We start from the raw sequence: 18165 nt of genomic DNA, 5'->3' as shown, positions 1-18165 counted from the left end.
CCTCCCAAGATAGCATTTTTATGATCCACAAAAAAAATGGCCAGAGTAACTAATGCTATTAAGGAGATAGCTGACCACGGTCCTAAGCATAGGCCTACCTTTAAAATCCTTATGTTCATAGAGAGATGGGACGATGTTTGGGAGTTATTAAACGCTTATGCGGAAAACTGCATTCACACAGTAGTGTCATTAAAAACCCAGGATAAAACCTTCATAATTAGAAACTCAATCATCACGTACAAAACAATGTAGATCATTTCACATTTCGATAACATCTCTGCAGTTCTTGTTTCATGGCTTGATGCGTCAACGGGGGAATGAAAGGTTGGCGTTTTATTTCAATTAACACTCGTTTCAAATAAATTTTTTAAGTCCGCTTAGTCTCTTAAAAGAAACGTTGAAAATAGGCTTATCAAGTAAACTCCGCGGGATCCAGAGGTCCCATTCGCTGTGGTTCTGTAAACGGGCCGGCGTCCGTTCCAGGACAGCAGCTGGTTTGGCAAAAACATGGCGTTGGTTCGGGTCCCGAGCGCGTCCTCGGTGGGAGCGGTTTCCTGTCTCACTGTGTGACGAGACGTTCCCTGAGACTTGTTTTTTTATGTATAGTGGTGACAAAAACCTCCCTTAATTCCTTTTTTGTCCAGAAAACGGTTGTTTTCTCTCCGACACAAGTCTGTTGACCGCTGCAAAGACAGCCGAGTCTTTTGACACTAAACTTAATACAGTACCGAGTACAATGCCTTACGTTAAAAAAAGAAAGAATAAAAAGACAACGGAAAACAAGTCACACGAGTACACTTTCACGTATTTCGATTTAGCTTCTAGGTAGCATAACTTCAAGACCATGTCACCTATTCTACATTTACTACCCCCAACCCCTCTCCTCCCTCCCCACCACCACCACCACCACATCGGCTCAGCGTCCCCGACGCCTTCAGCTGGGGACCCAGCTCTGCGGCGAGGTCTGCGCGGAGCCCGAGAAACTCCCGCCGTTCCTCTCCGCGTTCTGGGCCGTGGCGAGGTGCGACTCGAAGCTCAGGTCCAGGCAGTCGGCGTCCATCAGCTCGTTGCGGATGATGGCGTCCATGTCGCACTCCAGGTCGCCGTTGAACACGTCCAGGTCCAGGTCGGCGGGGAAGCGGTGGTGGGGGGGCGGCAGCGCGACCCCGCCGGCGCCCAGCGGCGGCAGAGCGCCGGACTTCACCGGGGACTTCTGGAGCCGCAGTTTGGCGTCGGGCCCGGCCGCGCCGCACCCCGGCCGGCCGTTGGCGTGCGTCGGCAAGCCCGCTTGCCAACCCGCCACGCCGCCGGGGGCCCCGGCCATGATGTTCAGCGGGGGGTCCTTGCGCAGCAGCAGCAGGGCGTTGCGCCGCGAGTTCTGCGCGGCGATGCCGGCGCCGGCCTGGGACATGAGGGGGTCCGACTGGGTCAGCATGACGTTGGCGGGGCCGTGGGGCTCCAGGCCCAGCAGGTCCTGCAGCGTGGCGTCGCCGAACAGCGGGCCGCACGAGAAGGTGGTCTGCTTGTTCTCCTGGATGGTCTGCATGGGCGACTGGCGCAGGCTGGTGATGGAGGGCGGGCTGAACAGGGAGGGGGCGCCGAAGCTGGCCGAGGGGCTGCCCAGCCCGGCCCCGGGGCAGCCGAAGGGGAACACCGAGCCCGCCTGCGTCCCGTCCGCCCGGCCGCCGCCGCCGCCCTCCTCGCCGCCGTCGTCGTCGTCCTCCTCCTCCCCCCCGTCGTCGTCTCCGCCGCCGCCGTCGCCGCCCTCACCGGGCGGCGGCTGCTGGGCCGCCGTCAGGCTGATGTTGTCCAGGAGGTCGTCCATCAGGTTGTCCGAGAGCCCGTCGTTGAGGTTCATGGTGCCCGCCAGGTCGGGGAGCGCCGCGGGCCCCGCGGAGGGGGACATGCTGCTGGGGCTGGTGGAGTACAGCATGGGGGAGGGGGGCGCCGAGTCGTCCCCGTCGCCGCCGTCCGGCGCCTCGTCCAGCTCCAGGTTGGCCAGGATGGGCGACAGGCGGCCGCTCAGCGTGCTGGCGTTGGAGTTGGTGCGCGAGCGGAAGTCGGTCCAGGCGTCCAGCTCGTCGCTGCTGCGCGACGTGGGGCTGCCCGTCCACTTGGACAGGCTGGACGAGCTCTCCGAGCTGCCGTCGGCGGCCGCCATCAGCGAGGCCTTCTTCTTGGTGGCCCGCCCCCGGGCGCCCTTGATGTACTTGCTGTTGTCCATGGAGACGGCGCGGCGGCGCGGCGCCTTGCCGCCCTTGCCGCCCTCGGGGTTGACCATCCACCAGGAGCTCTTGCCCGTGCCCTCGTTCTGCACCTTGACGAAGCGGCTGTGCAGCGACAGGTTGTGGCGGATGGAGTTCTGGGGAGAGAAGACGTTTTTTTTTACGTGAACCTTTACATGCAGGGGCGTTTACATTAGCAAAACGCTTTTATCCAACGCGTTGGTCAGAAGAAAGAGACAACGCCGGCACAGTAAGGATGTTCATAGAACCGAGTGGACTAACAATCGCTAGGTTAACCCATTCCCCGTATACAACAAAGATAGCTAGGGTAAGATGCTACACAATGCTAAGTACTATCTTTAGGTGTAAGGACGTACAACAAATAATAAGTGAGTAAGAGGGGTGTGGGAGGGGGGGGGGGATTGGGGGGGTAACGGGGGAGGCTATGAAGAGTCTAGGTGGACGCTTAAGTATTTTGACAAAGACAAAGATGCTCATGAAGCACGTTGCTTTTGGTAGTTAACGAATACACCCTTTAATCCTACACGGGAACATGTCCGTTAAAACAGAAGGGTTCCTAACAGAGTCGAAAGAAACACGGGGCGCACCGCAAGCCGTCTGGGCCGACTTTGCAGTGCGTTGTTTTTATTTGAATGTGCCCAAGTTGAGTCATTAGTTCCTTTCATGGATGTTCTCTGGAAGTTCGTGGCAACTAGCAGTTGAGAAACCTCCGACCTGGAGATCCCCCGGGGTACCTCACGCTGTCACGTGGACCGACCCTGAAGGAACACCTTACAACCTATCAAACGATCAGCGCTTCTTACAACACAAGAGCACTGCAGTGTCCTCCACTAGGTCCTCATCCGCACTATAGAGACTGGTCTGGGCTACCGTTGACAAAGGCTCCAGGTTTCTTCCACACCCACACACACACACACCCACACACCCACACACAGAGCGTGAGGGAGATATGGAGGGGAGAGAGTGTGAGAGAGGCAGAGTGAGATAGAATATAAGAGTATAAGTCAGAGAGTGTGAGAGATAAGGAGAGAGTATCAAACCGAGAGAGAATGTGAGAGAAAATCTGCAGTTTGCACTGCAATGAAAATGGCAGCTTCCTAAGTAGGTTAAGGGAGAGGACCAGGGTAGTTCTGATCCAGGTGATATGGGAGGAGACCTTCATCATCACAACTACAGGGAGTTTGAGGACTGAAGAGTTATCAGCTTATGAAGTCAAACCCTGTGTTAAACAATATCATGTGGACCTAAGTATTTTAGTAATTACACTGAAGTAACGCAAGATAAACAGTAAAACTATAGCATTTATCTGAGTATACAAAGATATTGTTTACTTCACATCTTGTAGTGTGGTGATTCGTTGACTCTTTTCATTGGTTAATATTTAGATAATTAGACAGTGAACTAATGAGGAAAGATGATTTTATGCTTGTATTGATTTGCTTTTATATATTATTATTATTATTATTATATATCTATTTTTTATACGTTAAATTTAATCCCAGCACTAGCCTAATCCGGAGGACTGATAGATGAGGTCAGGTTGACCTTTGACCATAAAAGAAAAGACCCACAAATACAGCCAGATATATTATGTTACAAATTTAAAAATATTCAACCGCAAACACAAGCTAAATCTGATCATGGCAGAGCGTTGGCAATTTAAAAGAGATTGCATGAATTATGCAGGAGGCAGGTTTGAATGAAAGCACTTCCAAAGCCTGGTAATCAGTCCCAGAATCCATGCGTTCAGCATTGCGTCGAGCAGGCTGCTCACACGGACACCGGCCGTCAATGGACCGCTTCGCTCACAGAATCGCCTGGCAAAGCCTTCGCTCAAAGCTAATTATAGGATTAGGACAACGAGCAGGCACTTTCTTCACCCGGACCAGCACATGACTGACCCAAAGGGCCCAGGGATTGGACGTCCCTCTACTGGGTCTTTGTGGAGAACCCAGCGCAAAAGGACATGCTCCCACCATGGTTGGGATGGTTTGCTGTGTGACACTGGGAGTATCAGCCCCAGGTTCACAACGTCTAGTCATTTGTTCTGCTTTTAATGTGAAACCCTTGTGGCAAAAATCTGCTGTCCTCAAATTACCCTTTGCATTTTAATCACTTTCATTTAATTAATCTACTGGTTAAATCTAGCGAGATATTGCAGAGAAATTTTGACGATATTCAAATTGGTCCGAATTCCTTAAACAATATCTCTCTAGATTGTTTCATTGTGGTCTTTGCATTCGTTGTCATTTCAGTCGTCAGACGGGTGGCCATCGGTGAGCATCTGCATCACACACTCTACACACAGATCCCTAATCTGTCTGTAATCCGCTGTGGCAACACGCGTACCACCAGCGACTGACCCTCAGCCCTCCATAGTGAGGGCCAGAGGTTGAGGGGGAGCCTGGGTCCGCCCGGGACATGAATGCCCTGAGCTAGTGATCCCTCGGTGCCCCAACACTCGTATTGTACACCCTGTTGCCTCAGCGCCTTCCCCTTGGGGTCCTGAGGGGAGGGAAGGCGCCATCTCAGGATGCGTTGCTCTCTTCCCCCCCCCCCGCCCCAATAGTCATGGCCTCCATGCCATTGGACCCTCATCTCACCATGTAGTGACCGCTGGTACCTCAGTCCCTCCACACTAAAAGACTGCACATGCTTCTGGGTCCAAACAAAGCCCAAAGCCCAGCGGGATGTACGCAAAGCAATGTTATTGACTTTTTTCCGCGTCCAAGTCGTTCGCGTCCGAGTCCGAAACAGAGCGAAGGCAAAAAAAAAAAAAGCGGTGCTACATTCAGGTCCTGGGGACGTTATTACTCTGTTAAAACGACGTGGTTCCACTTCTTGTTTTGTGATTGTGCGAGGAACATGAAATGAACTTTGTGCTGGCTCCGGGCCGTAGGGTCCTGTGGCGACCAGGGAGGGGGGGGGGCGGGGGCGGGGGCGGGGGGGGTTGGGGCTGGGGAATCAGGGCCGTGAAGCCTGCCAGCTCCGAGCTACAACTTGGCTCACAAGCTGTGTTTGATCCAGGCTAAGCTAAGATCCTGGCCTGCGGGCCCGGCGGCGGCGGCGGCGCGCCAGCTGCACCCACGACTGAGCGGCCCTTCCCTGGACCTTCCCTGCTCTCCCAGGAGGGGACGGGGCTGGAGAGGAAGACCTAAACATAGTCGGCTTTAACGACCACGACAACAAACTGTCCATCTGGACGACCGCATCCAGAGGAATCCAGCAACGCGGTCAGCGACCCGAAGCCAACTCGTCAGGTCAAGTACATTTATTCGTCTCCCTTGGGAGAGAATTGGTGACCTGACTAAGCTGACCATAACCCGTAGCTAACCCTAACCCTTACCTGTAGCTAACCCTAACCCTAACCACACCAACACTGCACCAGAACATGCGGCTTGGGAATCCGATTCAATTTAAAAATGAGATTTTGAACAATATTTTGATCTTTCCTTTGTCTAGTCTGTGTGTGTTTACATAATTTTATATCACTTTTTTTTTTAAATCAAAACAACATAATATTACACACACTTTCATGCCATATTTTGCCACACCGACTTTCTGAGCGTCCTGAAATTAGAACTGAATCAAGAAATCATCTAAATCGAAACAGTCACTGCCCTGGTATAGAAGGGGGACAACGGGGGTCCACTGAAAACCGAGCAGGGTCACACTGTAGTAAAGAGTGCCCCTGCAAAGTGTAACGTAAATACGTGTAGTTTGAGTGCACCTCATCCATTATCAGCATCCACCCCTCCAGCGTCGAATGAGGACCCAGTGGGCCATTATACGTGATTGTATGTTGCATGCCCTTCCTACTAAAGGGGGCCGGGGAGGTTGGTTTGATTTATTCGTTTATTTCTGTTCCGGGGAGTCCCGTGATGACCGTGATTAACCCAAATGAAGCCATCACAACAACGGCGCGCTCAGACATGCGCGCTCCCGACGGCCGCTCTGCACGCGCTGCTGTACCTGACGCTAATTGGCGCGTGACACCCGCAGCACCTCGCAGAACGCGTCGATGTCAGCATATTGTCTTTGTTTCAAAAGAATATTAACCCTCCCCTGCATATTCACCACAACCACTGCGTTTTTACTGAATGAAGAAAACGCCACACACATGCAAACCTACAAACGTACTGATAGCCTATACAAAATACACACACTAGATTGCATATGTAAGTGTACCTGTTTTCCGTTACAGACTACATTCATGCAACACTTTCTTAACCTCATATTACGTTTATTTAAATAAAACACTACCACTGCAACAGTCGCAATAATGTAGGCCAAAATGACATCTACAGTTGTGCAGGATTACACGTCTCCCTCTCTCCCCCTCCCTTCCCGGATTTAAATCCGGGAAAGCTCGGAGATTTGATCAGAACTGAATCCACGGCAGATGAATTGGTTTCCCAGGCTAAACTAATCCTGTTGCAATTCCCACCGAACAGGCACAGGAGCAAAAGCCCTATACCGCCACTGTGTGTGTGTGTGTGTGTGTGTGTGTGTGTGTGTGTGTGTGTGTGTGTGTGTGTGTGTGTGTGTGTGTGTGTGTGTGTGTGTGTGTGTGTGTGTGTGTGTGTGTGTGTGTGTGTTGCAAATATTCATCGGCCGCCACACACACACACACACACACACACACACACACACACACACACACACACACACACACAGTGTACAGTGTATATTCAATATATCACCGGACTTGGATATCTAGGTCCCTCCCCCATGGTTTAGCTGTCCTCGGACACCCTCTACGCCACGTTGATATCAGCCGAATGCACTTGACTTGACCTAAGCCCAAGGTGCTTATCTGACACGGACATAACTGTGTGTGACTACTGTATAGTGCGTTGCATCCCACTCAGTACCTACAGTGCAGAACGTGGGACCTGCCTTGACGCCGTTGATATGCTAATGAACCATGCGGGGTTTTGTTGTGGCGTAGGTCTTGTTTTGGTGTCACAAGCAGCACGTCACCCCCTTCTCCGTCCCAACCACCACCACCACCACCCCCACCACCCCGACCACCGCTCACCTTCCAGCCCGCGGAGCTGTTGCTGTCCCCTTTGTCCTTGAAGTAGGGCACCGACCTCACCATCCAGTCGTAGATCTGGGACAGGGTGAGCCGGTTCTCCGGGGAGCTCTCGATGGCCTGCGTGATGAGGTCCGCGTACGAGTAGTTCCCCCAGGCGTTCCTGCGGGCGGACGACTTCCTCAGCTGCTGGGACGCGGAGCCGCCGTGAGCCGCCGCGGCGGAGGGGTGGATGGAGGAGGAGGAAGGGGACCCGTCCTCGACCCCTTCCTCCCTGCTGCCGGACGGGGTGCTCGTCCTCCGTACCTCCACGGGCAGGGACGAGGCTCCGTGCGGCGGCCCCGGCCCGGGCTCTGCGCGGTTCTTCTCGGACGCCGCCGCGGCATTCTCCGCGTCGTTCTCGTCGTCCTCCTCTTCGGGGATGACGTCAGTGTCATTCGTCCCCGGTTTGCTCGCGCCCGATTCCGGACGCGGCAGGGGCCAAGTGCACGACCGGGGCCTCTTCTGGGGCTCGAAGTCGGGGTCTATTTCAACGTTTAGGTTTTGTTCGTCCTGCGACGCCTCGGCCATGTTACTATGCGATATCTCGGCTTTGGCACAAGATCAATGAAATCACAGGACACGAAGACACGGGAGTCGCGTCCCGTCAATTTCTGCGGGGTTTTAAAAACGGCGATTTCTTATGCACGATATGCAAATTAGGCCCTTCTTAGATCGTGTCGCAAGTCGCAAGCACGTGCGTCTTGTATTCTCACGGGCTGTCCGGACCCCGCTGCAGAGAGAGCGTCCGCTGGATCCGTCCTTCAAATCAACCAAGTAGTACTATCACCATCTTCCGTGCGTATATCGCCCACACCCTGGTGAAAATCCATCGGGATTCGGGTGAATGTTCGCGTTTTCAAGAGCCAGCGCGTCGCTCTCGCCTCGGAAGAATCCCGGCCGCGTTCCGTTACAATCCGACGACATGCATGCCTCAGATTAATGCATTAGCATGGACACATCACCTCCTGCACACACAGCTGCCATCTTGACCGTTTCCTTTCCCCCCCACCACCACCACCGACACCACCAAGTTCTTTATCATCCGTGTCTTCTCCTCCTCCTCGGCTCTCTTGTTCTCCTCCTCCTCCTCCTCCCCAGATACCATCAAGGCGGAGGTGGCTTCTAATAGGCCCGGCTCAAAGGCTACCGTGGAACCGCTACGACGCTCCGACGCGGCCCCAGACGAACAACCCCGGGTGAAGGTTGAAAATTAATCTCCGCGCATCGTCTGTATACTGAATAAGTCCACCATGGCGAGCGGACATGTTTACAACCCGTTCATTCAGTCGAATCGGTGGTGGTGGAGGAGGAGGTGGCGCAAAACGCGTCTCCGAGCACAGAGGAGGAGGAGGAGGAGGAGGGGGGGGGGGGGGGGTGGGGGGGTGGGAGGGAGCGAACGATCTGCCCCTTGCCTTGCAAAGAAATTAAAGCGACAGTATGTGCCTGGCCGTGTCCTCCCGCGTGCGTTACCTTGGAATCCAGTCGTTCATCATAGGGAATGCGAGGTGACGTCACGACGGACGCCATCTTGTGAGACAGCATCAAACGATAGAGGGGGCTGTGGTTTCAATCGTATTTGGGCAGAATAAACATTTAAAATGAAAAGTACTTTTAAAACAAAGGAGGCTACATTGACAGAAAGTAGAATTCAAATGCTGGTCCTAGAAATGCGGTCCTGAAACTGGAGCCTCCTCTATTGCAGGAACATACTGTTGACCCAAAGAGCCAGCGACCTCTATAGATGGCGCTTTAAACCAAAGCGTTTTTAAAACGGTGTGACGTCACCGACACAGTCCCTATAGGCCAATACGATCAGAGTCCATGTTGTCCGTGGTGTGTGAACACCCTCCCATGAAACACGATTAGAGAACGACACAGGGGGAGATTGGCTTGTCATGAAACACAATGTTTCTAACAAGGTCAGTGGACCTTTCACGCGAACGCAGCCGGGGTGAGAGCTGATAAGGACGTGAGGCCTGTTACTTTACACACGCGTCCTAATCAGGCCTTCACAACACCTCACTCCATCAGGTTAAACACTAGAGGATAAATAACAGAAGTCCTGATACATTCGAGCAACATTACCCGCTGGAAGAAATTAAAGCATAATAGGCTAAACTTATTAAACTCAGGCCATCTGAGTTGAATAAAGTATATTTTGTATTATAAATGGCAGTACGCTTTGTATGCTCATTTATTGAATAGGCCCATTAAATTAACATTAACTCAAGTTTTTTTTAATATAAATATGCAGGCATTAGACCGTACTTGTAAAATGTACAATTATACATAATTTATTATACAGCCCTCAAACGATTTTTTTTGTATTACATAACCTAGAGAAATCCTCATTATTCATCTTAATTGGGCTGTTTCCATTAACCTGTGTGCTGCTGCTGCTGCTAAAAGGCTCCATTCCTTCAGTCTCCAGGAGGTCCCAGCAGTGGGTAAAACAATCAATTCAAAAAAAACGATTCGATCGATAAGGTCATTGGATGTTTACGGTAGACAGCGAACGTTTAGTGTTTTCCTGCATTTTTACCAAGTTGATACGGTTCAATACATTGTTTTTAACCTTTTACGGGTCCACACACACACACACACACACACACACACACACACACACACACACACACACACACACACACACACACACACACACACACACACACACACACACACACACACACACACACACAATAACATCATTACAATTAAAATCTCCCAGGCAATCCAAAGGTCCATCAGAAAAAAAAAAGATAAAATATGTATTTACACCCACACACCCGCAGATCTATATATTTATATTTATATATATATATATATATATATATAAAAATGCTCATACTGTAAAGTGCAATGTAGAGTTAAAATCAAGAATGTCAGTAATAAATAATTGTCTGGAGTTTGTGAGAACCAGCACTGGGTTCTGAGTCCCATGCAGTGAGTTCTGGAAGGCCCAGCAGGGACTAGCATGAGGCGTAGCCGCCGGTGCTACAGGCTGGTAGGAGCCTCTCTCTCCCCCCTGCCAGGGGTCCGTCCTGGGGCTTATTTGGCGCTGCGGTCGGCCTCCACCCAGTACTGCTCCGTCTGCATCTCCGTCAGCCGGGACAGCGTGCGCTGGAAGGCAAACACCTCCTCCGCCCCGCTGAAGATGGTGAGGTCACTGGCCGTGTCCTGTTGGGGGGGGGGGGGGGGGGGGGGGATATTTTAAAGGGGACATATTATACCACCAGGTGTGAGTGTGATTAGCCATTACAAGCCGTTTTGGTGGTATATGTCCCCATTAATTAAAAAAAATAGTCCTAACCTCAAATGCATATCCTCTCAATTTAATTTGCCTGAAAATCCTAATGTGTTTAATGTGTTTAAGTGTGTGTGCATTTATGCACACACACAAGTACACAAACCCTGCATGGTTAGCAGCACGACCGAAAGGGGGGGGTTGGGGGTGGCGCCTTGCTGAAGGGAGAGGAGGCGAGCCGGAGCAGGTACCCGTTTGAGGCCCAGGTCGTCCATGAGAATGTGGCTCTCGTGGAGGTCGTGGTCGTCGCCGCTGACGAAGATGTCTTCCAGAGCGTGGTCCGCGAGGATCACCACCCGCACCTGATCAACAACAACAACAACAACAACCTGTTTGACTACAACATCAGAGCCAGCTGCTGGTCACTCCATGAGTTAAAACTACAAATCCCAACTGCACCCATTCATTCAGGCTTTAGCTCGGCGACAGGTCAGAGGTACCTGCACGTTACGTAGACCTTCCAGCCAATAGGAAACCCATGTTTTTCAGTGTTAAATCATTCAGGAGGCACTTTTGGATCAAAGGGATTTGCATTGGATCCTTCATTTACCAGTTATAGTAGTTTTAGTAAATAGGTCATTAACGGGCAGGCAGGGGTTAGAAGGGCCACTTGCTCAAGGATGCTTCCAGGTACAATGTGGTCACTGGGGTTCGAACCCAGAACCTCACAGCTGGGAATCAAACCTCCTGATCACAAGGTCCCCCTGCTGCCCCCCTGCTGCCCCCCAGCACAAGGGGTGGATCAGACATCTACAGAGAAGACTGGACCATGGGGGTCTGATCCCAGAATGTCTCGGCTGGGAATCAAACCCAACAACCACTAGACTCCCCTGGACAGCAGCAGGGAGGGCTCAGACCTTTACCAAGAGAGGATCACAGAGAGACTCTGGACCCGGGGTTCCCCCCCAGAGCCTTTCAGCTGGGACCCCGACAACCTCAGCACTAGACCCGGGGGGTCTGGGGGGGTGTGGGACCCGGTCCTGGTACCTTGTGGTCGTAGAGGGTGTCCACCAGGGTGATGAGGCGGCGGGCCTGGGTCTTGTTGTTGAGGTTGAGGAGGGGAATGTTCCGGATGAAGACGGTGTCGAACAGCCGGGACAGCTCCAGGTAGTCGCTGGCGCCCAGCGGCTGGGATCAGACACACCGCAAGATCAACACAGCAATGGATTCAAAAAATTAATTTTTTGGATTCAAAGAATCATGTCTAAATCAAAGCATGTCAGAGATCATGTGAAAAAGGAAAATCTACAAACAGATTTTGGATCCAATCTCTAAACTACATTTATAATTTATTCATACAGCGCTTCTTCTGCAAAACGCAGTGGCCGACCAGGGAAACAATGCAACAAGAAAAGTAATACAATTAAGTTAGACATTATTTTAATGGGATACATTTTAGAGGTTGATTTAAACGAAACAAGATTTCACACCTTTTGATACAAAAAGTTATCAGATTTGGTGGAATTATATATAAAAATTGCCATTTAATTTTCCATTTACAGTTGAGCTTTCGTCAAAATCAAGTATGTAATATGTATTGTTAAAATGACCTGAAATGTATCTCTGATTCAGATTGTCTCCTTTGAACAAATTTTCATGTTGTTGTTGTCATTGCGTTTTGCATTCCCGTTTTGCACTCAAAGCGCACTATGAATAAAGTTGGATTGAACGACAGCGGTAACGTGACACACGGCGGCTAGGAGAAGACCTACTCTGTCGCACAGCTCCTGGAATGTGCAGTCGGCGATGGTCCCGCAGGCCTTGCTCAGACCCACCTTCCTCCCCTGAACGCTGAGCACCCGCGGCCGAGTGACTGGAAAACACGACCACAACGCCGCCTTAAAGGGGTCCGCCACACTGCTGTTCTCCACCAAAAGTTGGGCCGCCAAAAAAAATCTGTTCATATTACACTCATTAATTCTCTCATGCAAACAGCAGAACGGCTTTCATAGACCACGGTGTGTTCAGTCTGTTGTCTGTGTGATTGTCCTACTGATGTCTGTGCTCTGTTCCCGTTATGTGCTGTATGTAAATGTGACTTGTGATGTGCCTTGTTCCTGTTATATGTTATATGTTATATATGTTATATATGTGCTGCAGAACAGGAACTTGCTGGAAATCCGCTTTGTACTGAGTCAGGCCCGTTTTCAATTGTAACGTTGTTACCTTTAATACTTTTCTGTATAATAAAAATAAAATAGATAATAAATAAAATATAGATGCCCCCGACGGAGGTGGCCTTAGTCCAGAGGACTCCCAGGTATATGGTCTACTTTAAGAGATCTTCAGGTCTTACTGTCGTTCTGTTTGAAAGCCAGCTCATCAAACATCTTGTCCAGAGTCGCCTCCACGTCAGGGTCGCTAGAGCTGTCACCAACAAAAGAAAAGATTATTAATAATAGTCAAGAAATAAATTCCATTTGGAGGCGCGTAATACTCAAGGATCCTTGACTTGAAGGTAAGGAAAACCCTAATTATAATAATAATAATGATAACAATAATAACAATTAATAACCAAAGTCTAAGGAATCAAACATTAAGTCCTCCCAGGTAAATGAACGTGGAGCTACGACTAGTTTTGCATTTGGTCCACGTCGTGGGCGTCTCTTACAGGAAGTAGAGTTTTCCCGCCGAGGGTCTGTTCCTCCTTCGGTAATCGATTCCTGAATCGAGGCGCAGGGTTTGGCAGTATTGCTGTAGAAGAGAAAGGACAGGGGATGCTTTCAAAAGAACACAAAGAAATGACTGCTGTTGTCAAATAGCATCAAGCGTACATCAAATAAAGAATTAAAGGAGATCTTGGGCACAACAAAAATCTGCCTTTGATAAATCTATATTATATGAATAAAGTCTATATTCGTGGATACAAAAATGTATTGATGAATCCAATGAACCATTGTTTGGTGACATGAATCTTCGGCTCGGATCAAATGTTTTAGAATAATAATATCATAATAATATTGTCATAAAACACGCTATAATGACATGAGAAAAAGTTGATCATTATTACAAATGGTGAAATGAAGATCAAACGTTAACAAATATTCATACCAGCATGTATATTGTATATATATTTTACATTGATTAATATATCAGCATTCTGCCTCTTACCTGAAGCACAGCAATGAAAGGCACAAAGTTGACTCTCTGCAGGCCATTTTTATACAGGTCTAAAGAGAAGAGACCCCACGTCAGCTTTTCTGTGCTAAATCCCAGGTGAGAACATGACACCTGTCACTCATCATGCATGGTTTTAAGACCACTATAGGCTGGGCCTTTAAACGACTTGACTGTTACCAGTGTGTATGTGAGAAACCAGATTAGAGAGTATGGCTGGTGGCTACCCATGACTATAATGTATGTACTCATGATATGTAACACGTTGGAAAACCTTCAAATACCGTGCTTCTCCATTCTATTCCCCAGACAAATCAAGCTTTGATTTTCATGCAAAAACCTACAGAGGAAACGTGGGGTTGAGCTCTGGTTCCTATGGTGACCACACACACACACGCACTCACACACACACACCTTCAGGGGGGCGGTTGGAGGTTGCCACGACGACGACACCGTTCCGGAAGAGGTTCTCAAAGAGCTGCTTCAGGATCATGGCGTCAGCGATGTCTGTGACCTGGGATGGGGAAGGGGCGGGGGGGGGTCAGGGGTACAGGTGACTGGGCCGCTTTCACCTCCATCCCAGCAGCTGAAGACCCCAACACTACCTGGTTTTCAACCCCAACGAAGATGTGGGACGGTTGAATGGTGAGCGGTGTCACGAGTGAACGTCAGTTCATCACAGTCACGTTAATTCTTACGTTAGTCTTACGCTTGACCTATCACAACGGAGTAATGAATGGCTGCGGGGGTTGCAGCACAGCGAACCTTCCCTTTGGGCTTTCGTCCTTGCTGTGCGGTAGAAACCATATCACTTCACAATGCAAAATGATGCACCTGTGCAAACTCCCAACTGATGGGGTGAATGTAGGGCCATCGTACTGCCAACTAGTGCTCCGGCCTGGAATGGTCCAACGGATGAATATGACAAATATTAAAACACCCTTACAAAGCTCTTACAGTGAGCTTTCCATTAAGGAGATCCAAGTTTGAAACCCACTGGGGCCATCCACAGCCCGAATATGCACTCACAGTTTCGGCCAAGCCGCTCTGGATAAAAAGCTTCACCAAATGCCAGATATTTATTGATTGCTTTTGAAGTATCGCAGAATAATGGAGCAGTCATTTATACAGGAGGAATGTGTATTGATCGGTTAGGATGTGATTTGTGATCAGACCACTACACTAGTATTATTTGGGCGGCATGTGGCTCAGGAGGTGGAGCGGGGTTGGCTGGTAACCGGAAGGTTGCTAGTTCGATCCCCGGCTCCTACTAGCCGATTGTCGAGGTGTCCCTGAGCGAGACACCTCACCCTAAATGCTCCTGACGAGCTGGCTGTCGCCTTGATTGGCTGACACGCTGTCGGTGTGTGAATGTGTGCATGAATGGGTGAATGTTAGGCAATGTTGTAAAGCGCTGTGAGTGGCCACTGGTTAGAAAAGCGCTCTATAAATGCAGTCCATTTAAATTTACCCTTCAAAATGTTGCTTTTGGGATTGGGTATGTTGTACGTCCTGGCAGTTTATATACGCACTTATTGTATGTTGTACATATCGTGGCACTTTAAAAGATAGCATTGTGTAGCATCTTATCCTAGCCATCTATGCGGTGTAAGGGGAATGAGTTAACCTAGCGATTGTTAGTGCTAGGCACTTGGTTCCATGAACATCCTTACTGTACCGAATGTAGCAATATATTGTATCTCTTCTTCTGACAAAATGTACTTATTGTAAGTCATTTTGGATGAAAGCGTCTGCCAAATGGCCTAAATGTAAATGTTGATGTTATGGAATACCTGGAACTCATCGAAGCACAGTAGGCACGCCTCCTCACTGATCTCCGCGGCGACGGGTGCGATCGGGTCGTAAGATTTGGCCATTCTCCCCGCCTTCCTCTTCGGCATGCTCTGCTTCAACCGGTGGATTCCTGCGAGGGGAATGCAATGATATGGTACACACAATTAAAATAAATACTGGCAGACATCCTTAGATAGATGTTGTATTTGTTCTGAGAGAGAAACAGTATGTGATACCGCAGAATAAAAGTATTCATGTAAGTATGGTATGTAGCATTACGTAACTCACTTTTGTGAACGTCCAGCATGAAGCCGTGGAAATGAACCCTCTTCTTCTTCTCCGTCTCAACGTGGGAGTAAAACATGTCCATGACCATGGTCTTACCCGTACCTACACACACACACACACACACACACACACACACACACACACACACACACACACACACACACACACACACACACACCTTTTAAAAAGCGACCCAACACCTTCTTTAAATGGTTTAAATGCTTTGAATTGACTGCTTCTACTTACCAACGTCTCCAAAGATGTAGTAACCTTTCGGCGGTTTGGGCTTTGTGAAAAACTGCAAAAGCGACATGAAACAAAGTGAGGCGACAGACAGCACCTCAATGGAAAAACGTTCAAAGAAAAGTGCATCAAGCAGTGTGTGGTCTTTGTTTGACTAACTCTCATGTCGCTGTACCGCTAGGACTTGTCTACTGTTATTTTAAACTCTATTTCTTGTTCTGTTGTTCTGTTGCATCATTTCCCTTGTTAATACGTTTTTTTATCCCTGTTTTGCAGGAACAATTTGATATTTTAAAAAAACAATCGATTGACTGATTGAGGTGACACTGTCAATTCAACATTGACAGGTGAACAGCGGTCGTCGGTCGGTACGGACCTTGGAGAAGAACGACGGGGGGGCGTTGCTGTAGCCTCGCAGGGTTTTGTGCATCTGGTCTAGCTTCTCCATCACGGCTTTCTGGTGCGGGTCCTCCCGAAGGGCGCCCTCTCTGGTCAGACTGTGGTAGTGCTCCATCGGCCCCGTGGGGACAGCGACCGCCTGCTTGTCCTCGACCGCCTGCGGTGGACTCGATGTGTAACCTTAAAGGTGAACCGCCAGTAAAGGTGAACGGTCGATGGGAATGCTTTATGTTAATGCGTGCTCATGCTCAAACGCACACGCGCAAGCACGCACGCACACACGCACACACACACACACACACACACACACACACACACACACACACACACACAAACACACACACAGTAGCCTACTACATCCAAATAACTACAAGTGACAGAGTGTGTCTATACTGCATAATTAAAGTTCAATGACAATCATGATGAGCACACTACAGCTACCATGAAGCCCACATAAGCAGAGGACTACATTAAAGTACAACATTTCGACAGATAAAGCTTTAAAAAAGTTAGGTCACTGTCCACCAAGCCAGCTGGCAGGCCCTATACGAGGCAAAGTGTAAACAATGGATCTGTCACACAGTGATCCCATTCAGAACAGTGAGGTTGAATGCAAAATCGATATAATTATACTACCTTGAAACCTATAACTGTGTTTAACTAGGTTGAATCAATCAACCCTGGGAAAAGTCGATATTTTTCTACTCCTATGTCAAAATCCTATCTAACTATCAATTAACCTCTATCCAATGAGAGCAGTTGAGATGCAACAGAGTTTGGCATCTTTTATTATTATTTTAAATAACGAGGGAACAAGACGAGCAGGGACGGGACGACATTTTAAAATGTAGGGTCAATGTTGAGCTAAAAACGTTCGTGGATGTAAACATTTGTAAACATGTAAACACACAGGTTACAAAACAGGAAGGCAGTTGCACTGTAGGGGGCTAGTGCTGTCATTCACAGAACAGAACACAAACTACAACTTACACTTCATCTCATAACAATGACACGTCCGCCATAACATTCTTACCTCGTTTCGCCAGGTCACTCAAAGGTTTGACTAGGGTTCTGGATAAACAATGGTGTTTAAACAGAACCGGTGTTAAAAGTGACATCTTTAATGACAGAGGTATGCAGGTCGCCATCTTGCTTTGCAAAAAAATGCATCGCAAAACTTTATTAACTAAGGCATACAAACAGCAGCACGGAGGCAGCATTACCTACAAGCGCCATTAGGGGTCAGTGTTTCAACATAACATTAAACATAACGGTTTAACGTTATGAATATGATAATATTCATAACAATATAATTTAATATGATGTTGATACGATGACCATGATCATAATAATCATACAGTCAGCAACTGTATTCATTTATAATACCAAAAAGCGTCCTTCATCACGTATAGGCCTATCATATAGAAAAACAATAATTACAAATTAATAACAACAGCTCAAATATGGCCAACGATAATTTAGTTCAAGATTCCACGCAAAATCCACTTGATAATTCATATTAATTTGGTACTTTATTAACATCATACATAAATACGTCATTGTGAGACGTCAATGTAGCCTGCAGCTGAAATATGGAATTAAATAATTGTCTATAGAATATAGAATAGAAATAAACCGATTATTATATACAGCGTGCACGCGCTTGCTCCAATGTGAAAACACTAAATTCTGCA

At 48.7% G+C, this 18165-nt stretch overlaps 2 protein-coding genes across 2 annotated transcripts; both read right to left on the bottom strand.

Moving 5' to 3' along the window:
- Nucleotides 1-934: 934 nt before the first annotated feature.
- Nucleotides 935-8494, bottom strand: foxo3a (forkhead box O3A; the record flags this gene model as incomplete). Its single annotated transcript, XM_084481909.1, has 2 exons — nucleotides 7288-8494; nucleotides 935-2362 (listed from the first exon to the last, which is right to left on the bottom strand). Exons 1-2 carry the CDS (start codon nucleotides 7852-7854, stop codon nucleotides 935-937), a joined length of 1995 nt encoding a protein of 664 aa, XP_084338035.1. The 5' UTR covers nucleotides 7855-8494.
- Nucleotides 8495-10187: 1693 nt separating this feature from the next.
- On the bottom strand, nucleotides 10188-17619 carry afg1la (AFG1 like ATPase a; the record flags this gene model as incomplete). The annotated part of the gene is made up of 13 exons (XM_084481913.1): nucleotides 10188-10503; nucleotides 10822-10932; nucleotides 11618-11758; nucleotides 12343-12443; nucleotides 12927-12997; nucleotides 13242-13324; nucleotides 13742-13800; nucleotides 14162-14261; nucleotides 15541-15671; nucleotides 15830-15931; nucleotides 16076-16127; nucleotides 16449-16651; nucleotides 17505-17619. The coding sequence occupies 13 exons, from the start codon at nucleotides 17617-17619 to the stop codon at nucleotides 10375-10377; spliced, it is 1398 nt and encodes a 465-aa protein (XP_084338039.1). The 3' UTR covers nucleotides 10188-10374.
- Between the last annotated feature and the right edge of the window lie 546 nt (nucleotides 17620-18165).

Source organism: Micromesistius poutassou (assembly GCF_964030765.1).
Source record: "Micromesistius poutassou genome assembly, chromosome: 17".
NCBI lineage: Eukaryota > Metazoa > Chordata > Actinopteri > Gadiformes > Gadidae > Micromesistius > Micromesistius poutassou.
The sequence above is the reverse complement of the archived record's forward strand: the minus strand, read 5'-3'. Positions and strand labels throughout refer to the sequence as shown.